A 24009-nucleotide genomic window follows, 5' to 3' on the forward strand; every position below is an offset into this window, starting at 1 on the left:
TTTGGAAAATTATTATCCGTGTGAACACATGAAACAAGAATTTCGATAGTACTATTTTATTTTATCAGAAAGCGAACTTTTCCAGACAATCTGGAGAGCAGACAGTGGTTAAAATATAATACGCTAAAGGGAACAAATATTTAAATAAAATATTCTGTACATATTACATACAAAACATGTGTATCTATTAGTTACAATATGAATAAATTAGCTTTTACCACAGCTGTTACTTTTGTCACGGAAAGTCTAACGCCCAACGCGACTCGCGTTTAAAAACACGAATAGGTATTAAGTATCCTATCCAATAAATTAACACACAGTTAAATCGTATTTATTATAATAATTTTAGTATACAATAAAGGTTTATGCCTAATAATATGAATAATGAGGGTAAGATATGGTAATGTAGAGTTCCCCTCTTGAACTAAACACTACCTTTTTATGTAAGTCAGGGTTAGCCGGCTTATGGGTAACCTGTTGCTATGCGATCACCACTGCCAAGTAAGATCAGTAAAACCACAAGACTTTGTCTTGAAGGTCCATTTAAGTCCTCCTAACTTAATTATTACTTTGGTTTGTTATAAAAAGTACATAAGTAGGTAGGTACAGCACAGTAAGAAATGAGTAAGTAGTTTTTATGTACTTAAATGTGCTTAGGATCATTAATATGGCCAGTTTAATAGTAAAGATAAGTTTAGGTGTATGAATATTTGCACTTTTAAAGATTTTAGAGAACAAAGGATTGTCGAAAATGGCACTACTTAATCTTCAAGTTTCTTAGCAATACCTATTGCATATTAGCACTATTAGCTCATTCTCGTACTTATTTCAAGTAGTTTTTGGCTAATTTCCATAAAAAACATCGTAAACAAAGATCGCCATCATAAACATCTATCTGTAATTATGTATTCAATTGCGCAGTTATCGAGAACGTTCGAGGTCTCGCCCGGGGAAAATTCAATACAGCCCTCACCCCAAACCATATATCAGTTTAAATCTAGCTAGATTTCCCGGCCTGTGACTGGCCTAGCCAGATGCGTCGGTCGAGAATGCAACGAATCGCAGCGAAGCATCTTGCGTCTGCGAATTGCAGTGTGATTTATTGATTTCAGCTGTCTAGGGACCCTAGATATCGGAGGCTCCGGGCGCAGTGTGTTAGCGCTCACGGTCCGATCCAGACGTGTCTCCGACACTCCGGCCTAGTTTGGATCCCTGATTCCTTTTGGCTGTAACACCTAGCCGCCGCTAACACACCGTCACTTTTCGAGCACTATCACCTTGCTCTCAGGCTTTCAGCCTTTCCCAATGAGGTTCACCATCTTGCCTCAGCCCTGGAGTTGCGTCGAACTCGGTTTTGTGTGCTGCCGAGTCCAGACGTAGACAATGGGGTACACTGCAGGCCGAAATGTAAGTTCAATTGAAACTTCCGCCATTTTCGAACTTTTAAATTTTGTCTTTTATCTTTTTTTCTTTTTGAGAATTTGACTAATTCCTTTGTCTTTCACAGGGCATCACCCTCAAGCTCGCCGACGACGGCCGGTGCATCGTGGCCCGAATCATGCATGGGGGCATGATACACCGGCAAGCCACGCTCCACGTCGGTGACGAGATCAGGGAGATCAACGGGACACCAGTCGCCAACCAGTCGGTCGCACAGTTGCAGCGTATGCTGGTGAGTATTTATTTTTAAATTTTCGTTTTTTTTTCCTTTCTTTTATTTTTTTTTTGTTAAAATTATATAGTTTGTGTTATTTTTGCTAATTTCTTTGTTTCGTTTTTCTTTTTATTTTTACTTGTTACTTGTTCTCTCTATTTTCTGTATTTTTTGCTCGTCTTTGTGCGATCGATCAATCATTTCGGACGCGTACTTTTAAAGGGGTAGAGTGTGGGGGGTGCGGGGCAGGGTGTGGCCGTCCGCCATTTTGTGAATTTCTGTTACGCAATAGAAGCCTATCGAATATTTATATTTTGTAATAATTTCAATATTACCGTGATTGATTTTTGCCAATTTCACCTCGAATTGAACAGAGCTAATGTCTTTTAGTGCCTTTTCTGCGATTTTAATAACTTTTCTTTGTGCGATCTATGCATTAAAATTGGACGCGCAGTTTTAGAGAGGTAGGTGGCGAGGGGAGGGGGTGAGGCGCGGTACCGGGGAAGCGTCATGCTAGCCGCCATTTTGGAAATGCCTGTTGCACAACTGAATTTACCACTGACTCATGCTTTTCACTGAAGCATCTATCGTGGATATATACCATCTCATATGAATCATGATCATTTCAATTATGGTTCTTCTTGCTTTGAACAACATTCCACTTCGAATATATCCCTTATTATCTCTAGACATGCGCAATAAGCTAGGATCGTGGGATATTCCACTCAAGTGAAGGTTAGGTTACCTGAAGGTTGCCGATCAATACCTTCCAAGTTATTTTTAGCTGGGAACAGTGAGACTGAGAACTTTGTATGGGAATTGGGCGTAGTAATTGGAATTTTCTCGAATGTTTCAGAGCGTTATCTGTCTTTAGGGCGCCTTAGTCTAGTCCTAACTCGAAGTAGATATTTTCATTTGCACATGTTTAAATCATCTGTTGCGCATTTCATATTGCCGCCATATTGGAAGCATTTTCATCTAGAACTTTCATGCATATGCGCGATTTTACTTTTTAATGGGAAGTTAGGTTTATAGATTACTGTCGCGCCTATTTTCATGCTGTAAAGTCAGTCATATTAGTAGCGTGAGTTTGTAAATATCTGTTGCGCATTGACGCCGCCATTTTAAAAGCATATTCATCTAGAACTTTTTGTATTGCACATGCGCGAGGAGGTGGGAGTTAGAAGCCTCTGCTGGGTCGCCATTTTGGAAACACTTGCATCCGGATGCCGGGTCATAATTGTACATGCGCAATTGTGGGAGGGGTAGGGAGGTGGGGGTTAGAAGCCTCTGTTAGAAGCCTTTGGGTAGCCATTTTGAAAGCACAACTTGCATCTGTATTGCACATGCGCGTTGTTGTGAGAGTGCGCGAACTTGTTGCGCTGTGTTGATGTCGGCAGTAGTAGACCGCCATATTAAAAAGATAGGAATGAAGTCTAGACTAGAACTTAGGCTAGAAAAAGACTTTAAAGGTTTGTTTAAATTAAATTATTATCAGTCATTTGTGAAAGACAAAAGTGTGACATGCAAATAATTTTGTGGGAAGTTGAAAGTTGATGCTGTAAAGTCAGACATTTTCGTAGAAAGAGTTTGTTTATCATCGGTAATGATACCACCATTTTCAATATGCGTATTGAAGATGGAAGTCTAGGTTACCGTAAAAGCTTGCCGATCAATACCATCCAAAGTTATTTTTAGCTGGGAACGGTGATAGCTTTGTATATGAATTGGGTATCTTATGAAACGTAACGTGTTTTCAGTGTGTGATTCGCCACTTAGGGCACTGAAGTCGTAATAATTTCAGTTTCACACGTTCATAGAGTATTGCGCATCAATTCCGCCATTTTAAAAGCATTTTCATCTAGACATTTCTGCAATGAACATGCGCGATTGTGGGAGAGGTAAGGAGATGGGGGTTAGAAGCCTCTGTTAAAAGCCTTTGCCGGGTAGCCATTTTGAAAGCACTTGCATCCGGATGCCGGGTCTTAGCCTTTGCTAGATGCGCGAACTTGTTGCGCTATGGTGTTGCCGGATGTAGTTGACTGCCATATTGAAATAGGTATTGCACTCAAGGAATTAATTCTAACATTTGTCCTAGGTACTCCTTAGTCTAGAATAAGGCTAGCCTTAAAATAAAGCCTTAGTTTAAATTATTCAAATTCTTTTCAGTCATTAATATTTTGGGAAAAGCAAAAGTGTTTTGTGAAAAGTTGAGTGCAATGTTACGCCTCTTTTGAAGCAGTGAGCTCAAACATTTTGAAAATGTGAATTCCATCGATGCCGCCATTTTAAAAGCACATGAATCCGGGTTCTGAAACTATGTGAATCGCACATGCGCGTTGTTGTGAAAGTGCGCGAACTTGTTGCGCTGTGTTGGTGCCGGAAGTAGCTAACCGCCATATCGCAAAAGACATGCGCACTAGAGATGAAGACTAGCCTTTGTCTAGAATCCTAGACTAGAGATAGGCAAAACACGCATGCGCCAACTTGTTGCGCTGTGTTGTGGCGGGAATGATGTGTCGTCCGCCATTTTGCAAAAGACATGCGCAGTAGAGATGAAGACTAGCCCTCATCTAGATTCCTAGACTAGAGATAGGCAAAACACGCATGCGCCAACTTGTTGCGCTGTGTTGTGGCGGGAATGGCGTCTCGTCCGCCATTTTGAAAGCTCTTGCATCTGGAACTTTCTGCACATGCGCGTTGTTGTGTGGATGTGAAGTCTAGACATTTTAGTAGCATGAGTTTGTAAACATGCCGCCATTTTAAAAGCAGTAGGTAATGCACATGCGCGATTCTGGGCGCGGTTGGGAGGTGGGGGTTAGAAGCCTCTGTTAGAAGCCTTTGCTGGATACTAGGACATGCGCAATGGTGGGAAATGTTGGGAGGTGGGGGTTAGAAGCCTGTGTTAGAGGCCTCTAGGTCCGCCATTTTAGGTGCACACTTTGGAACTTGTTGCTTTGTCCGCCATTTTCAAATAAATTCAAGTTTGTTGCGCTTTAGACATATTAACAAGTAATTTAATGCCTATTTGGTATTCAAAAATGCCGATTAAATCATCGAGATAGACATCTTAGAAGCCGAAGCTTCTATTAGAAATTGTTAGGAGTTTTAATTTGGCATTCGACATCCGCCATCTTGGAACATTGTTTTATATTTGAATCACAACGCATTTTTTAAATAATTTTAATGGTATTCTGGTACTTAGGTTCTTCTGAATAAATTATGATGTCATCCAAGTAAACTATTTTATTTATTTATTATTGTAACTTATTATAATCTTTTTTTTTCTGTAATTTTCAGCGTGAGGCTCGAGGTTCGGTGACGTTCAAGATCGTCCCGTCCTACCGGTCTGCTCCACCACCGTGTGAGGTAAATAATTACATTTTGACAACGCTTTGATCTGTAGAAACTCTTTGAGACATTCCAAAACCTTGTAGTTTGTGGTGTGGTTTTGACTTTCAGTAGATAATAGATTAGATTGTTACTAAAAGATTGCTAGAATAGTGAAGCATTTTTGAGATTTACCCTAGTTTACTAACAGTGGTTAACTTACATAGAAAAAACAAACGCTTGCTTCTTAATAATAAAAATAAAACAATAAAATGAAAGTCGACAAGCGCACATAAATGCTTGTCCATAAAGCATAAACTGATTGGTGGTGATAAAAAAGTGAAAATAAAATTTTGTTTTTGTTCTAACTAGCTTTTCCGGATTAAGCCTTCGCCCGTGCTAGTAAGTAGCGAGAGCAGACCCGTTGCTACTGTCGTAATATGTTGTATACCCATTTTATGTTGTGTTTTGTTGTCCACCCGGGCATGGCTGCGGTCCACGATCTCCTCCGTTTCTGTGCGCTTGTTGTTCTTTACCATCGCTTCATTACCCCTTCATTTACATTTTTGTGTTATCGAATTCATTTTTGTATTATCATTCACATACTCATTTATCAACACAACACATCGCTACACTCCACTTCATTCCAGCTTGTTTTTATTCAGTCGTGTCGCATTTGCTTCCCTACAAGTCTTCGAAATACTATGAACACAATGAATTAAGGTATCTCTTGTGTCTTCATTACCTTTTCCCTTGAACTTTTGAATTCAAATGCGACCTGGCTGATAGCATTGTCTCTTGCATCATCATGTACTTCAATCTAAATTTATCCTTGCAGATCTTTGTGAGAGCGCAGTTTGATTATGATCCTCTGGAAGATGAGCTGATACCGTGTGCCCAAGCTGGTATCGCCTTTAACACCGGCGACATCCTCCAGGTTTGTATTGCCTATTCTAAAACTAGCTCTTTAATTCTTGTGTGTGCTTTGAATTTATCAATTTCTTCATTATTTGTTCATTATGCTAGATTTGTGGAAGCAGATTCATAGAGGATTTTTTCTCAAATTTCCAGATCATAAGCAAAGATGACTCTCACTGGTGGCAAGCGAGGAAAGACGCATCGGGCGGCTCCGCGGGCCTCATCCCCAGCCCGGAACTACAGGAATGGCGCGCGGCTTGCGCTGCCGCCGAAAGATCTACCACCGATCAAGGTGAGGATTTAGCTCTCAAGAGCTTTCTGTGTGCAACATTAGATAGAGGGTGGTTATTGATGATAGTCAGATACGCAATGATATTAGTAACAAAATACTTAGAGGTGAAAGGAAATTTGGGAAAAATGACGCTTAGAATTTTTGGGAAATTTTTCTAGATCTTTATCAATCGTAATTTAGACAAGTCTGTTTTTAAAGTTGTGGGGAATTTCTAAATGTTTTGAGTATGTTTGTGTTTCGGTACATACTTCGGTCTTGTGTCTTTTGGTATCAACAAGTTCAGTCGTTTTCAATCCTGAATGCTTGCGTATATGACTATCAGCCTTAGGGTTGTTATTTCCTTCTTCTTCATACTATTCACCGCTAGTTTATTGAGTGTGTCGCTACGATTGTTTTCATCTATTATTTAGACTTCTCTCAATCTTTTGGTAAAAGTTTTTTTGGTCTTACACAATAGTTTACCTCAGAACCAACAGCATTGGAAACTTGCATGTTTTCTTTCAAATCATAAATATTTTTTTCGCACAAATTCTTAAAAAAAAGACAAGGATTACTTAATTTTATTAAAGTTGTAAGGGATATGCAAACACTTTGAAATATTGTAAACGCTTGTTTTCTATTGGTCCTGAGGCGGATTGTGTCGATTTCTTTTATTTTTTTAAGTTGAATCTGTCTGTGTCTTTGGTGGTTTTTGTTGTGCCTAGATCGATGTTAGTCTTTTATTTCTTGATTTTGTTTCATTTTGATTTGATTCTCACTTGTCTGTCTAGATGTGTCTTAAGTTCTTGTTATTCAAATCTCTCTAATGTTGCAATTAAATTATTTAATAATAACAATGTATCATTGACATTAATATAATATCCTAATTTTGCTTTCAAACATAATCATTGGATGAACCTGCAGTTGGTATGTAACATGCTTCTCTATGTACATCGAGTAATACAAGCTCCCGTATTTCGTATAATGTCTCCCTTGACATGTAATCTTTGCATGGTCTTAAACCAAAGTATGTAAAGGATCAGTTCTTGTATTCTCCTAAAACCTCTGTGTAGGCACTTTACCCAAATTACACTACCATTATCTCTTCTCGGTAGTGAATTGTTGAGTAATTAGAATAACATTTACCCGATAGTTGTATTGAAAGGGAGTTTGTGTAACCCCAGATAAAGTAATGTTGGAATTTTTGGAGAGGTTTTGTCAAAAGTTCTGTATAATTTTGAATCTATAAACGATATTCTGAACTAAAATTTGGGAGTCTCGCAGGGTACTCTATTGGGTCCAAGATTATTACCGTTAAAAAGTTACCGCCATAATAATACATGGTTGTTAAGATAATACGTACATGATTAAGTTACTTATGAAAAACGTAAATTTTCGATTGTTGGTGAATCCCGTTTAAAAATGGACCGTACTCTTTATGTCCAAAGAACTCAAAACGCTCAAATTCTTGTTACACACTTGTGAAATTTGCCAAAACCTCTCCCGTTTTGCGTGTGCCCCCACTGAAGTAGTGACCATACCATACCATTGCGTTTGCATGATCGTGTTGTAATGTTGTGCCGCTAGGAGCCGAAGGATGCGTCTCCCATACCGACGGATGTGAAAACACAGGTAAAACACCAAAATACTAACGTTTAGCTCATTATAGTCATGCTTTTGATTTGAACCAGCCAAATAAAATAAAACAGATGGAAGCTATCGTATTTGAGCTCTAAAGTTAGCGCCACTAGCGTTACTGTGATAGTAAAGCCAAATGGTGAACTCTTAAACGCAATGGGTACCTACCAATTGGAAAAACAGGATTAGGTACCCAGTACTCTGGTAATGGGGAATGTCAAATGTTAGTGGCTCAAATCAAGAACTGGACAGAATGGAAAACAAGTGACTACTATGCCGCCATTGCCTCAAGCAGGTGATGATATGATTTTACTAACCTCTTTCAGACTAATTATATTTCAGTAATTTCTTTTTGACTTATTATCAAAGCTGAATTTACGTTGAAAGCCATGATTTTTCTAAAGCAAAGGTATTGAAATAAAAAAAATCTTTTCTTTCAACCAAATGGTTTACGCCATTTTAACATTTAGAAAAAACTTTTACATTTCCAAAAACAAAAAAAAAACAAGTTGTAGTGTAATCAAATAAAATCAAAAGCTTATCAGAAACCTATTAACTGGAGTATAATTTGTTCCAGTCAACTGTTCCATATTCGGGCGCAAGAAGAAGCAGCCCAAGGACAAGTATTTGGCCAAGCACAATGCGGTCTTCGACCAACTGGACGTCGTCACTTACGAAGAAGTTGTCAAGCTACCATGTAAGTATCTTATGTACAGTCACGGAATGAAAAGGTTCGTCAGTTTTCAAATTGATTCCTTCAACGAATCGCGAGCACATATTACCTTTTGAAACTATGTTACAGAATAATCTCGAGTTAGAGAAAATGATCTTTAACTGTTCGTCAGTGAAGTTCAAAATTATTCAGATCAAAGTTGTTTGACGATTTATCTTGTCAAGAAGATTATTATGATTGATAAACTAAAACTTTCTTGTTGGTTCAACCTGCCATTATTATTTCTATTAAATAAAAAAAAACTACATTTTGTAACATTATTGCACTGATGGAATAGAAAAATAAACAAGCAAAACCTTATTCGTTAGCAAACGTCATAATATTTATTTCAATGTTAGCAGCACTGTTTCTTGCATGGTTATGTTGGCAGGTTTGATTCTTACAGTACCTAGTGCAAGCGAAAACCGACACTAAGGTGACGAACCTGTTCATTCCGCGACTGTACATAATAATAAGGGGTATTTTATTTTCTTTTGCCTGGGACAATTCACTAATTCAAACTTGGCCTTCACTGGTTGGATTTTTATTGACGGTCAAGCTATAGATCCTGGCTACACAGGTACACAGCAGTTGCAGCGGTGGGAACGGGAGGTGGAAATAGTTCCGTACCGTAGTAGTTGGGGGAAAAAAGGAGATATTTTAAGTATTTTTGTCAATATACATATTGCTGGAACTGGAACACAACAGAATACATTTCATGGGTTCGATTCAGTCATGAAATCCTGTAAAATACATGTTATAACTATATTTCATGAAATAGATACATGCAATTAATGTAAGGTCGGGAAGCACCTGCAGGATCGGTTGTTTTGGAAATCCTTGGAGAAGGCATTTTTCAAGCAGTAGACGTCATTTGGCTAAAACAAACAAACATGGTAGAAGCCAGAATATCATTAGCCTAATTGTAAAAACTGTCTAAGACCTTAAAAGTGACTGTAAAAATTAAAATTAATGACAATTTGTGTTACGTTTCAGCTTTCCAACGCAAGACAATAGTGCTCCTCGGCGCTCACGGCGTCGGCCGGCGTCACATCAAGAACACACTCATTGCGCGTCACCCGGACCAGTACGCGTATCCTATACCACGTAAGTAAAGCCCGGTCCGAGAACACGTGAATTTTATCCAATGACCCCAAGCTACCCAGCCTTATCGCTCGCGCGCTGCGCGTAATTATGTTGCTGTCGCGCTCGCACACTCACTGCGGGCGCCGCGCCCGTCGCACAGTCGCGACAGCAATATAGCTTGGGGTCATTGGACAAAATTCTACGTGCTCACGGACCAGATTATACATTATACCACTTCTTCTTTATGGTATTTTTTACCGATAGAGTATGATATTCATTGTTTATTAAGTTCAAAATTAAATTTAACTTTACAATGAATGCAAATGTTAAGAGCTGGTGCCTAAAGAATTTAGTAATCTTGTAAATAGGAAATATTTTATATCTCGCTTACCTACTTCATCAGGTTATTAAACTCAAAGTTTGATTCCTAGAGTCCAAAACGACTTGGGAAATATTGCCTGTGTAATAAGCTCATTGCCAAACCTAAAATTCTAAACTGTTTTTTATTTCAATTAATTTAGATGACATATTATTTGCTGGACTCAATCCCATCTAATTAAGATGTATAGTGGGGCAAGTACCTATCTCTAAACGGTGAGCAAATACGCGCGCGATATTGTTTTTCTGTGACAGACAAAATTCCACGCGGGCGAAGCCGCGGGCGGAAAGCTAGTAACAGATAAATGTCACCGCTTTATTGATCTTAATAATATGAAAATTAACTAACTTTAATCAATCGGCCACATAATGTTTGGTCTATAACTTAATGGTTTGCAAGATTACCACATTCTTTAGCTGCTGCTTCACATAATTGTTAAGAATGATGATATCACAGCCAAGGCTCGGAACCGGTGAATTACAATAATATATTGAGGAGGGTGTTTAATGTATTGTCTATTATAAATATAAACAAAGACAAACATAAATAACTTTATAGAATGTCCATTTAAATGTAGCATTATTTTGTAATCAAAGTACGTAGTGGCAATACTAGATAAGTGTTTGGATAGAGAGGGACACACTTACTTGTTTTGCGAAATATTACATTTGAAATACAAAATGAAAATAATATAATATAAAAAGCAATGTAGTAGTTATATTAACGTATGTAAATTCGGACGGACTATAAATAAGTGATTAAGCAAAGATAAGTGTAAAATTAAGTGAGATTCAATTGACATAATACGAACGAATGAAAGAACGAACGAATACGATTGTATTACTGTCTTAAAAGCATTGTGGTGTATAATACTAATTCTATCGGATTCCGGGACCTAAAAATACGACCAGACTCTCTGGGTATCGGCTGATGTCTGACTTTACATTGTTTGCTCAGGAGGAATGGCGATTTATTAACGATTGTATACTATAAATCTATGTATTAATGGTTTTAGATACGACGAGACCACCCAGGCCTGACGAGGAGAACGGGAGACACTACTACTTCGTGACCCACGACGAAATGATGACCGATATTGCTGCAAACGAATACTTGGAATATGGTAAGATTTTAAAACAAAACTTCAGCCAGCTGGAAAGCAGGGCGTCCCATCCACAACCCATAACGGCCGCTACCAACCTGTCATTATGGAAATCATTGGGGGAGGCCTATGTTCAGCAATGGTCGTCTTGTGGCTGAAATGATGAAGATGATGACTGAAGCCAGTGTTAGCTAGGCCATGCCCCTTCTCATTGCTGGAGTGGAGACCAAAGGACTTGATAACCATGTTGATGTAAGTAGAAAAGTCGTGCTTCTGTATTGGAAACTGATGATGATAAAACTAAAGTGAGTCTTGCTCCTTATGACCTGATGATGATGATGATTAAAATTAGAGAGGACCATTCTGCAGTGGATCAGGCTAGTTTCCTAAAAAATTTTTTTTAGTCCGTCACTTTTAATATAAAAAAGTATTGGACACGTATATTTTTAATTGTCAATCAAACAAATAATTACAAAGTTATTGTGCGTTGAAGTTCCGCGCGACGTCACAAAGTGCTGCACTTTTACGCACTTACTGACGTCACGGGCCTTTTCTTTAGAACTTTGGCACGCTTTATCTCTTTACATTTTCATTAGTGTTAAATAGTGAAAAATACGTGTTGAGTAGTTTTTGATAAGCTATCTGAGGGACTAATTAAAACTCTTGCTTTTTTACCCAGGCAACATCCCTATTCGTTGGTTCGTTCGTCTCAGCCAAATGACGTCCACTGCTGGACAAAGGCCTCCCCCAAGGTTTATATTATAATGCTATTATAATGCTAAAATTAAATTGGGTCGTGCTCCTTCGATGGAGACTAAAAGGCTTGATGATGATGATTAAATTAAAGAGGATCGCCCGTCTCCTGCAATGGAGACTAGATTACCTGATGATGATGAAATCAAAGAAGATCGTACTGTAATCGTTATGACCTGGTAATGAGAGGGTCTGTTCCTATAGCATAATAATAAATGGCTTCATGTTAATGGTTATGAAATTGATGCTTCTGTAGTGGAGACTAAAATATTCTGATGATTTATCCAGGAACGCACGAGGACGCGATGTACGGCACGAAACTGGAGACCATCCGGCGTATCCACTCGGAGCGACGCATCGCCATCTTGGATGTCGAGCCGCAAGCGTTGAAGATCCTGCGCACCGCCGAGTTCGCGCCATATGTCGTGTTCATCGCTGCACCACCGTTGAACAACGTCGCCGATGTGAGTATTGTAAATAGAAAATAGTTCTGAGACAGATGACACATTGTTCCATGAAGACACCATCTTAGATGGGGAGAAGATCCTGCGCACAGCCGAGTTCGCGCCATACGTCGTGTTTATCGTTGAACAACGTCGCCGATGTGAGTATAGGAACACATCGAATATACTACATGCTATTCACTTGATAAACACTAGGATTCATGTCTTTACGTGTCCAGAGTCGTAAGTATTATAGGAATCACATCGATCTACTGAGGCTGACGCTAGGTATATCGTAGAGTCGCCATCTTGGATGTCGAGCCGCAAGCACTGAAGATCCTGCGCACGGCCGAGTTCGCGCCATACATCGTGTTCATCGCTGCACCACCGTTGAACAACGTCGCCGATGTGAGTATTGTAAATAGAAAATAGTTCTGAGACAGATGACACATTGTTCCATGAAGACACCATCTTAGATGGGGAGAAGATCCTGCGCACAGCAGAGTTCGCGCCATACGTCGTGTTCATCGCTGCACCACCGTTGAACAACGTCGCCGATGTGAGTATAGGAACACATCGAATAAACTACATGCTATTCACTTGATAAACACTAGGATTCATGTCTTTACGTGTCCAGAGTCGTAAGTATTATAGAAATCACATCGATCTACTGAGGCAGACGGCCTATGGTACTGTAGAGTCGCCATCTTGGATGTCGAGCCCAAGCACTGAAGATCCTGCGCACGGCCGAGTTCGCGCCATACGTCGTGTTCATCGCTGCACCACCGTTGAACAACGTCGCCGATGTGAGTATCGTTCGTTCGTTCATTCGTTTCAGCCGAAAGACGTCCACTGCTGGACAGGCCTCCTCCAAGGATTTCCACAAAGACCGGTCCTGCGCCGCTCGCATCCAGGCACCTCCCGCGACCTTCACCAGATCGTCGGTCCACCTAGTGGAAGGCCTGTCCACGCTACGTCTTCCGGCTCGCGGTCGCCACTCAAGAACTTTCCTGCCCCAGCGGCCATCAGCTCTTCGAGCTATGTGCCCTGCCCACTGCCACTTGATTTTAGCGATTCTGCGGGCTATGTCAGTCACTCTGGTTCTCCCACGGATCTCCTAATTTCTGATTTGATCTTCGATGTTAGTATAGTCAATACAAAATAGATCGAACCACTGAGGCAGACGCTAGGCATATCGTAGAGTCGCCATCTTGGATGTGCGCAGGCGTTGAAGATCCTGCGCACAGCCGAATTCGCGCCATACGTCATATTCATCGTTGCACCACCGTTGAACAACGTCGCCGATGTGAGTATTGTAAATAGAAAATAGTTCTGAGACAGATGACCAATTGTTCCATGAAGACGCCATCTTAGGTTGGGAGAAGTTCCTGCGCAAAGCCGAATTCACGCCATACGTCATATTCATCGCTGCACCACCGTTGAACAACGTCGCCGATGTGAGTATTGTAAATAGAAAATAGTTCTGAGACAGATAACACATTGTTCCATGAAGACACCATCTTAGATGGGGAGAAGATCCTGCGCACAGCCGAGTTCGCGCCATACGTCGTGTTCATCGCTGCACCACCGTTGAACAACGACGCCGATATGAGTATTTTTTAACAGATTTCTATTGGTAAGTTCCTAACACCCGTGAAAACAACAGGAGTCCTAGTATCTACCGGTTGGCAGCCAATTAAAAACCAGCGAAGGAGGTCCAGTCCCGGGTATTGACTGTCTTGGTATACTTATAAACTCAGTACAAGGCTGTCGCCCACCAAACCCCAAGGCGTGGGTTCGAATCGTATCTGGATCTGGAGTAGATTCCTATAATTCTGTCAGAATAAAATCTTTGTAAAAGTAAAAATAATTAATTCTAGATCAGGCTAGCAGTGTGTTACTTCGATAGTGAGTGTAGTGGAAGTTAATTAAATGAAAGAGTGGACTGTATACAATTAATTGTCTATTCGGTATAAATTAACAATGATATTGAGACCGTTTAGTGCAAAGTCGTTGAAGAGAGTGCGTCAGGATCGTCTTCTTCGATGTTCGCTCGCGAACCGAACATTGCTCGTTCGTTCGCCGAACGCTCGCCGCTCCCTCCGGTCACGCCGCCCGCGGGCAATGTCCGTGAGTAGACACAGTGCTAGCCTAATATAAACCTCTATCTAAACTAGTACAGGGTAAACTAATGTAGTACAGTTCACGCGTGTTTTGAATGCAGATTTATTTGAAACATTTTTTCAAGTACTCTACTTTGAACTCTTTTTTTGCATGACAAGGCAGGTATTTGACCGCTGTTTGTTATTTATGTGTTCATTTTCTCACAAACATCTTCGTTTCCAGTACGACGGCTCGCTCGAAGTGCTGGTTCGTGAGTCGGAGCAACTCCGGCGGACTTACGGCCATTACTTCGACCTGAACATCGTGAACAACGACATCGACGACACCCTCGGACAACTAGAATCTGCCCTGGCTAGACTCCGCTCGAACCCGCAATGGGTGCCCGTTTCTTGGGTTTACTGAGCAACCCCGGACTTGACAGACTGCTGTTTGGCCGGAATCCGCGGAGAGTATCGAGTTTAGTTAGCAAAACATTTCTATCCAACGCCTAGGGCTGTTATTCAGCTTCTATTAATATTACACACAGTCTATCATCGATGTTGGGTAATTCGCGGAGGTTCGAGGGCTCATTCCTGCGCAAATTTTAAGCAGCTAATTTGAGCAAGAATTTGATAGAATTTGCTGATACGTTTCGACAAAATTTTAATAGAGCGCGCGGCCATTTATGCTCTTTTGGAATTTTGTCTTGAAACCTTCAAGCATTTGTTTCAGATTCATGCTCAATGTAGCACAGCTCCCGACTTGTGAAGTAAATTAATAGACGACTGGTGCGACCCCTGATGACGTTTTTATAGAATGTTAGTAACTACTATCAATACGCCGCTCATTTTGGAGCTAAACGCAGTCAGTATGATGTTAGTGATTTACTTCATTAACATCGTACACCTTCTCGATTTTACTTTTACGATGTACAGCCAAGAAAGTTCGAGAAATGTGGGTTCTTGGATTTTCACGCTCACATCGTGGGTGATTTTGGCCATCATTTGTTTTATTTAAAAAAGTATTAGGACTTGCATGCTCTGCACTGATCTCAGTCTTTACGGCGTATTTAATCGCGGATCATGTGAATGTACATTGGGTTTATTGCTTCTCAATTTGCATTCATCTGATTTTGCATCAAATTATTTAATTTGATTCTTTTATTTTAAATCGGTAGTTTTTTGAGCCGGCAACATTTAGTTTTGGAAGACCTTTGGTGTTGCCGACTTCAATGACTTCCCATATTAAATTAATTAATTTTCTATAATTTGAGGTGTCCGTTTTGTTAGATTTGACTTTGAATTTTTGTTACTGATTGTTTCTCTTGCGTTCACACTCGGACCTTAGTTCTAGCAAGTAATGTGATATTGTCCTCTAAGTGTCACATTACTGACCGGAATATATTCCGGGTTTAATTTTTTATTTAAAACATTAAAGCTTTTTTTTCACGATGGATTACAGATTGAGACGATGTGCAGCGCAATGTATGGTCTGAGGCTATTATAATTTAATATTATCTTTCATTATTTGGCCAACCAAAATGACGACGAACTACTACTTATATCTTGGAAAAACCTGTAATTAAGTTCCTAATTTTCACAAAAATAGGGTTTTAATACTTCCCCACATAGTAATTAAACCTTATTTTTCAGAATCTAGCTTTAAGATATTTAAGATTGGCCCGATGTTGCGAACGAGCTCCGTGACATTAAGTCCCGATCTAAATTATGGTTTTTGGTTTCCCGTCTATTTCTGAATATTATTTTTCGTATTATACGTTTAGCAGTTATATCTTTAGGTTTCATAGTTTGAATTCCGTTTTGTTACTTCAGCATTTCCAAGAATGTAAGATCCAACCATCATAAATGGCGTAGGTCAATTTTATGTCAACCGCCGCGGGACATAAAATCGATGATACAAGAAAAAAAGTTTTCACAATTAAATTGGTGCCGATACCGATACGAACACACGATTGCCCGTAATAATATACAAATAATTTTCACTTAGTGAGTATAACAAAATTGATGATTAAATTCCGTTTTGTTACTTACTCATCTTTTGTGGCAAAACAAAATTAATGGAAAAAGTTTTAACATTATAAGTGTTTACCCACAGTCAGAAAGGCATTCTTTATTCCTTGTTAAATGCCTGCTGAAAACATATTTTATGATTAGGATTATCAGATCTGAGCTCCGTAGACCTGATAGTTTAATCAGAAAAGATTTTGCACATTTTTAACTATTTTCTCATTAATCCCTGCAATACTGCATTCACGAGTGCCAACTACTACGGGCTATAGTAATTGGCACTTACTGTGAAAATAATGCAGGAGTTATCAGCAAAATAGTTTATTTTTTTTTATTAATATTCATATTATTTAAGTAAGTATAATTTTATTTACAATGGTCTGATAAAAGTCAAATGCAAACCTCTTTGCTTTTTTGTGATTTTTTAAGATGTTAATTCACAGAAAAAGCTTGGGGTATGATCTTTGCACGACCATCCAAAATATTAACATTTTGTTGACTAATTTTCTGTTAATTCCTGCAATCATCAGCCTTTGTAAGTATCACCTACTACGGACTGTTTTAGTTGACACTTATGTGAAATGCAGGAACTAACAGAAAATTTATTTTAATTTTGTGTTAATTTTCATATTATTTGTAATTATTTTCAATGGTCTGATACGAATCAAATGCAAGCCTCTTTGCTTTTTTTGTGATTTTTTAAGATGTTAATTCACAGAAAAAGCTTAGGGTACCATCTTTGCACGACCATCAAAAATATTAACATTTTGTTGACTAGTTTTCTGTTAATTCCTGTAATCACCAGCCTTTGTAAGTATCCCCTACTACGGACTGTTTTAGTTGACACTTACGTGAAATGCAGGAACTAACAGAAGATTTATTTTAATTTTTGTGTTCATTTTCATATTATTTGTAATTATTTTCAATGGTCTGATAAATTAAATGCGAATCTCTTTGCCTTTTTTGTGATTTTTTAAGATGTTAATTCACAGAAAAAGCTCAGAGTACCTACCACCTTTGCACGACCGTTCTGGTAAACATTATATTGTTTTTCTAACGTTTATATTTATTAAACTTATATTTTTGACAGGGTTAAATTAAATACCTGTTACACATTGAGCTCAGCTCGTACGCAGGTATTTAATATGAAATGGCATTTACCCAGTGGAGTTAAGAATTCCTTTTACCATCATCCCTTAATGTCTTTTTTGATGATCTATAATAATGTCGAGATATCATAGATGGTTAAATAACACATTAAGGCCTGGTTCAGACACGCGTGATAACCGCGGTTTCTGGGTGGTTCTCATTGACGATGCACTGGGGCGGTAACCGTGTGGTAACGTTTAGAGGTAAAATCTACAAGAACTTATAACCTCGCGGTTGTCGATGTCTAAACCGGCACTAACGTGTTTAAATACCTGTTTGTAGTAGCTCGCATGCAGGTAGTTAAACATAAACAGGGTATAAACACAGAAAAGTCTGGATTAGTCATCTTTGCACGACCATTCACATATTCATTTTTAACGTCAACATTATTTTTCTAATTATATCGTTTTATTTATTGTCTTCACACATTTTGTGAGTAATGAATGTTAGTTAAGAGTTCGGACTCATGTTCATTACCTACTTTGACTAAATGCCTTTCTGGTGCTTGTCATTTAACATGTTTAAATATCTGTATGTTTTAAGGAACGTAGCCAGGTATATAAACATGAACAGGAAGCGAATACACAGAAAGGTCTGGAGTCAATTTCTTTGAACGGTCCTGCCGTTCACACGATTTAATACATCTTAAATTTACCCGGATAAAACACCTTATGGTTGTCTTTTATTGCATAATTTGAATTATTTGTGTGTTGCTGTGGCATTACAGATATTCAATAAGCAAAACAAGATAGCAGTCAGGTGTTTTTATCATGCGTTGTATTCATCAATAGAGTCAGGTATTCTGCATAAATCCATGACTTATGAAAACTAAAATTACTTTCTCTAGTTTTCTCTATCAAAGTCTGTGTTTGTAAGTACCAAATACACTATCCGAACTCGTAACGCTGTGAAAAGGCATTGGCATTTTGGGAGGGTGGGTGGTGTCATATGCCTAATCATAGACATCGAGCTGAGTTGGTGCAGTTGGTACTTACTTCTACTAACATTGGTTTGCGATAATTAATAGCAGAGTAATTTTAGTTTTCATTAATAAGCTAGTGGTGAGCTGTAAGTTATTTTTATTAATCAATATTACGTTGGTTTTCCCGCACTTTTTCAAGAAAATATTGACTGTTTTGCTAATTAACTATGACATTTATATTCGGCGCTGCATTGTGTTGGGGGCGTTGGGGCTCATCTCAATGTTAGTATGGAATATGAAAGCACTAGTTTGGTAAGGCAAGTTATATATTTTTATTTGATTTGCTTACTTATAATAATTTTCATGATTCATCGCCTGTAAATAGCTTTTTTGATTTGGATTATTGTTGTGACTGTTCCTCCCCGTGCAGATACAGCAAATAACCGAATCAAAACAAAAACTTTTACTTGGTTACATTATTGTTCTTTTGCTGATTTGTTATTTTAAACATTGAAATTATATTTATTTCCTTAATTTTTGTAACTACGACATTTATATTAGTTACTTGTTCGATTGGGCTCAGTATTGTACAAGTAAATAATACGAAAGGACTAGTTTGGTAAGGCTTACTTATTATTTTCATTGGTTTTAGTAAATATCTTTTTTGGTTTAAATTATCACTGTGTCTGTCCACTTCTTCGTTCAGATGCAACAGATGGTTCAAACGAAAAATGTTTTTTTCTTTGTTTAATTTTTTTGCTGTTTCATAATAATTACGCGGGAATTTACGAAACTTTTAAATTATATTTATTTCCTATTGTTTTGTTAAACTGACTTATGTTCGTTACATGTTTCCATTGATCCTAAAGGCAAGATCAATGTTGACAAGTAGATAATAATAAAAAAGGTGACGCATATTTTTTGATTTGGATTGTCAGTGTGTTCAAATCAAAAGGACCTTATTAAAAAAAAAGTTAAACCACGTATGAACACTGGTTTAAAATGACATATTGATTGAATGTCATATTAAACTAGAGTTCAACTTTTTGTTATAAAGGGGGAAACGTTTTTATTTACGTAACAATTGTTGTTTTCATTAGCTCCACTATGGTATCAGGAGTTCTGCAGAAAACCATGATTTTAAAATTAATTTGCTATTAATTCCCGTAGCCAGTGTAGATATTGGTAAGTACGAACTACATTAACTAAATCGCATACCGTGAATAGGCACACGTACGTTTTTGGTGGGAGGGTGGTGTAATTTGCCTATGCTTGTTCACGGTCAGTGAGTTCGGATGTTGTAGTAGGTACTTAGCTATGGAAATATCGGTTGGGAGATTTAATAGCACAGTAATTTTAATCCGTAAGTTTTACTTTTGTTTGTGGATAATGTCCATCAAGAACTTTTCTGTGTCTTATTTTGTGATGGTTTTAAGGCACAGAAAGATTATTCGATGCACTTCCATCAGGATGATCCATTAAATTACAAGTTTTCAGTTTAATCGAGTATTTTTTATTACTTTTTTTGTATAAATTTTGTAATTATGACTTTTTTATTCTGACCTGTATGTGTTGGAAAAATACAGTGTGGAATGTAAAAAGAGTAGCTATTTGATGGAATTTATGTTTATCATTATTACATCCGGGTAAATACCTTAATGCCTATTGAAAATATTTATTTATTAGTTTTGAATAATCAATTAGTGTTTTGAAACGCTCGCTCGAGACACAACATTGATTTTTCAGGAAGTTTGTTTTTAATTTTTTATATCTTATATTTTATTATAAACAATCATTTTGTGTTTTTGAGACACTGACACAACATTGATAATTCTATACATATTTTTATTTATTTGGATAACTCCTTGGACGTGTTGAAAGTTTTTTTCATGTTTATCAACCATTGGGCAATCAAACCTTAAAATTGTTCAAATTAATACCTCACAAATCTTCCATTTGGCTGGTTTTATTAGATTTTTTTTATTAAAAATGTGACTTGGAAACGGCAGATGACAAAAACAGACAATTAAGTAGGTACAAGCTAAAATGCTGACTGGATGCAGCAGCAGCAGGCAACGACTCGCCGCTATCAACCGTTTCCTGTATTTCTATGAATATAAACAACGGATGCTATTTCATATAAATACATAGAAACCTTTACCCTCTTACACACTTGTTGAACACTGTTTTAAAGTGACATCTCACATCGTCACTTTAAAACACCATACAACAAGCGTGTAATTAATAAAAAGTTACACACTTCTTGAACACTGTTTTAAAGTGACATTCCCAACCACTTAACGCCACTTTAAAACACTGTTCAACGAGTGTTTAATGTTTATTAGTAACAGGGTTAATGTTGCGGCAACATGTCGCCTGCTGCTGCTGCGTGTAGTCAGCTTCAAACTTATTACCATATTTTCAACACCTCTTTAAACTGCTATTGTATTGTGGTTGGATCTAATTCTGGCATTCTATTTATATTATTTTTTATTAAATACTTATAAGTGTGAGTTGGAAGTGGCAGTACAATGCAGACGATGACTACTACTTTGACCGCTGGCAACTACTAGTTTCCATGCCATTTGTTTGAAATTACTTTCGAACGAAGCGGCACCTTCGCCTGCTGCCATCGTCCAATTTACACTTTTAAGTAGAGTAAACCTGTAATGTCACGGTCTCTCGTAACATAAACAAGTACCTGCTAGTTGCGGGTTAGTCCACTTTCCCCATTGGTACTACACCCCAGTGAATTAAGTGGAATAACCCCTTGTTGCGAAGTGAATGGGCCGGAGTGGTCTGGAGTGGAGGAACGACTTCGCCCCAATAAAGAGAAGGTCACAGCTTCGATGAGATGGAATGGTGATTGTCACTTGTTTGCGATTTTAATTTCGTTGAGTGCACTAGGTTAGACCCGGGTTTCATCAAACACATAATTTAGCTAAGTCAGTTAATCGGAGGCGACATTAGCACGCTATCGCATGGCTAAGTTGACTACATTTGTCAACTTTGACTTGGAAGCGGCAAATGGGTCTGGTGATACCTACTTCCTACTGCACACGATGAGCCATGAAAATCAGAAACCATATACAAACATCTACTAGTATGCTTGGAGATTGCCAGTTTAGCATCTTCAAACATTGCCGTCTCATCGTGGCTTTTGTACATATTTGTATAAATAGTTTCACTATGTGTCTTTTCGGACTCGTTGTAAGGTTGTGGCATTACTAGTTAGGGTCGATGGAACTGGCCCAAGCTTCACTCCCATGCTGGAGTGTTCTCACATCAATACGGGAGTCTAAGCTGACGCTAGCAACGCCATAACAGCCATAAGTTAAGTCTATTTTAAGTAAGGCGCTGTGGTGAGTACCTACCTACCTGTATTGAAAAATGGGATTCATCCCGATAACAACACTCTACACGAGTGTATTTTTTGGCCAGAAAATGTTGAGCTGCCAAAGGTCCTCTTACTTTGACAGCTCCAACTCTACACGAGTGTATTTTTTTGCTAGAAAATGTTGAGCTGCCAAAGGTCCTCTTACTTTGGACAGCTCCAAATTCTAACTGCTTTATGTCGACTCGCAAGAGACTGAAGAGCAATAAACATTCGAAAAATCGCTAAATATTTATAAATGTGTTAACTCGGTCGACAAAGCCAAGACTTCTTGCTATGCATTGAGATCTGCTAGCATATCTCGGACTGACATTATACACTTTAAAGGAATATTACTTTCTGACGCTAAAGAACACCATGCAAAGGTCAGACTCAGAATCAGAATTCCTTATGACATTACCTACTTTTAATACAATTAAGATAAAAATATTATCTTAAGTATCTAAGATTGAGAGGAGTAGCCAAATTAAAATAACCATATTGAATTTAATAGTAGTAAAGTTACGATGTGAATATTGGGGAGTACGAGTAGCACTTTGTACTATATTTATTTGATAAGTAAAGTTTTTTTGAAAATATTTTATTGATGTTGTCACTTTTTAAATATTTAAGACGTCACATTATTTTCCTGCAATATTATTGTATACAATTTTGTTGCTATTTATTAAATTCTATTGCGATATTCATTCCGGATTGTGAGATGTTTTTTGCCTTATAACTCTTAATTTAGTAGAGAATTTAATTCTCAGTTTTATACTTATTTATGGAAATAAAGTATATTTAGTTACTTTAAGTTAAAAAGATAATTTTGGCGTTGTGCTGATGATTTACTAAAATTATTACTTTATTTTATGAGTTTTATACTTAATTTAAACTGACTTATGGCGAAGTATACGACTATACGTATTTCGGTACGAGAATAACAAATAAATGCCACTACCACTGGCATCACCAATCGCCATTGAATTTCTTTTAGTTTAAGAAGTCTTAATTTGTTAAGTGTAAAATTCAATTTGTTAAGTGTAACATTCATTTGTTGAGTTTAACAATTCATACCTACTTATGTTGTGTTATTATACTTAATTTCAATTTCATTATCTTTCTTTTGGGCTGATGGCTCAGTAAAACTTAATAAAATAAAAATAGTATAATTATGTGGATGTGAGTTAGGTAAAATTATTTAAATTTTCAATTACGTTAGTGCTGCTCCTATAAGGAACGGATGTTTGTGAGAGTCTATATACTAGGATAATACTAATTTTATTATTATTAAATTGAGAATTTTAATGTTATGAACATCATTAATGTCTGATCGGTAACATTCCATTGTAAGTATTTTTGTTTATTTATATAAATTTTTAGATTATTATGAATTGTTTTCATTCAGTTATATTATTTTCAGTACGTGTAAAGTCATTAGTTCCAAATAATGTGATTTCGTTAATATTTTTTATTATTTAAGCCATTCGTTGTTTGTATTATTATTGTACTTAAGTTTTATTGTTTAAATTTTGATGTCTGGTGCGATTTAGTTCTTGTGGTTTTATGTTCAAACTATTTCATAATAATGCAACCATAGTGAATTTAATAAAAATTCGGTAGAAAATATTGTAATGTAATTAAAAAGTTTAAATGTAAAATCACATGAAGTCAAACGAATAATAAACCATAGTTAAAACTCTATCTACCTACTAATTTTAATCTAAATTATATTATTTGCTCTACATTTGAATGGGAAGGTGTTGGGATACTCACACACTTATATTTGAATGTAGCACAATATTAGACACATCAAAATTATTGTGAACGTATCTTAATTAACACAAAAAACGACAGCATTATTAGATTGAAAAAACAACTAAGATGACTGAAAGTAAAATCTTATTAAAACTGTTAAAATTGAATAAATCGCACAAAATAATAAAAACGTCTTTTATTTATTTATTCTTACACCTAACAACATCTAGGTCAGACTCAGAATGGTTCGGACGTTAAGCTGATAAAAAAATAATATTAAAACTATTTGGAATTCCTTGACCTTGCTTGCCATGCTCCGAAGTCCGAACAGACATTATGGATACTGCCGCCATATGCTCCAGTTAGTTATTAACCTCTTAGTTAGTTATTA

General features: G+C 37.5%; 1 protein-coding gene across 4 annotated transcripts; it reads left to right on the forward strand.

The window, feature by feature from the left end:
* The first annotated feature begins 1053 nt into the window (after window positions 1–1053).
* Window positions 1054–23745, forward strand: LOC114352992 (peripheral plasma membrane protein CASK). 4 transcript variants are annotated; one of them, XR_003655904.1, is made up of 14 exons: window positions 1054–1407; window positions 1508–1672; window positions 4955–5023; window positions 5357–5386; window positions 5823–5921; window positions 6056–6194; window positions 7098–7100; window positions 7761–7805; window positions 8389–8508; window positions 9520–9630; window positions 11004–11111; window positions 12132–12307; window positions 14633–21948; window positions 22020–23745. XR_003655904.1 is itself a non-coding variant. In XM_028304773.1 (13 exons), the coding sequence occupies exons 1-13, from the start codon at window positions 1384–1386 to the stop codon at window positions 14810–14812; spliced, it is 1269 nt and encodes a 422-aa protein (XP_028160574.1). In that variant the 5' UTR covers window positions 1054–1383; the 3' UTR covers window positions 14813–23745. The 4 variants fall into 4 exon arrangements, 3 of the variants coding, with proteins under 3 accessions (XP_028160574.1, XP_028160576.1, XP_028160575.1); XM_028304773.1 differs by having other exon boundaries at window positions 14633–23745; XM_028304774.1 differs by lacking the exon at window positions 5357–5386 and having other exon boundaries at window positions 1057–1407; window positions 14633–23745.
* The last annotated feature ends 264 nt before the right edge of the window (window positions 23746–24009 follow it).

The sequence above is a fragment of the Ostrinia furnacalis genome, unplaced genomic scaffold (assembly GCF_004193835.3).
Source record: "Ostrinia furnacalis isolate ACB-3 unplaced genomic scaffold, ASM419383v2 OfSCF1533, whole genome shotgun sequence".
Taxonomy (NCBI): domain Eukaryota; kingdom Metazoa; phylum Arthropoda; class Insecta; order Lepidoptera; family Crambidae; genus Ostrinia; species Ostrinia furnacalis.

Excerpts from the sequence above, each read along its gene's own strand:
- LOC114352992 (XM_028304773.1), top strand. The coding sequence starts at position 1,384 with ATGGGGTACACTGCAGGCCGAAAT. Across the intron at positions 1,408-1,507 it reads GGTACACTGCAGGCCGAAAT|GGCATCACCCTCAAGCTCGC; the intron begins GTAAGTTCAATT and ends TGTCTTTCACAG. Across the intron at positions 5,024-5,356 it reads CTGCTCCACCACCGTGTGAG|CTTTTCCGGATTAAGCCTTC; the intron begins GTAAATAATTAC and ends TGTTCTAACTAG.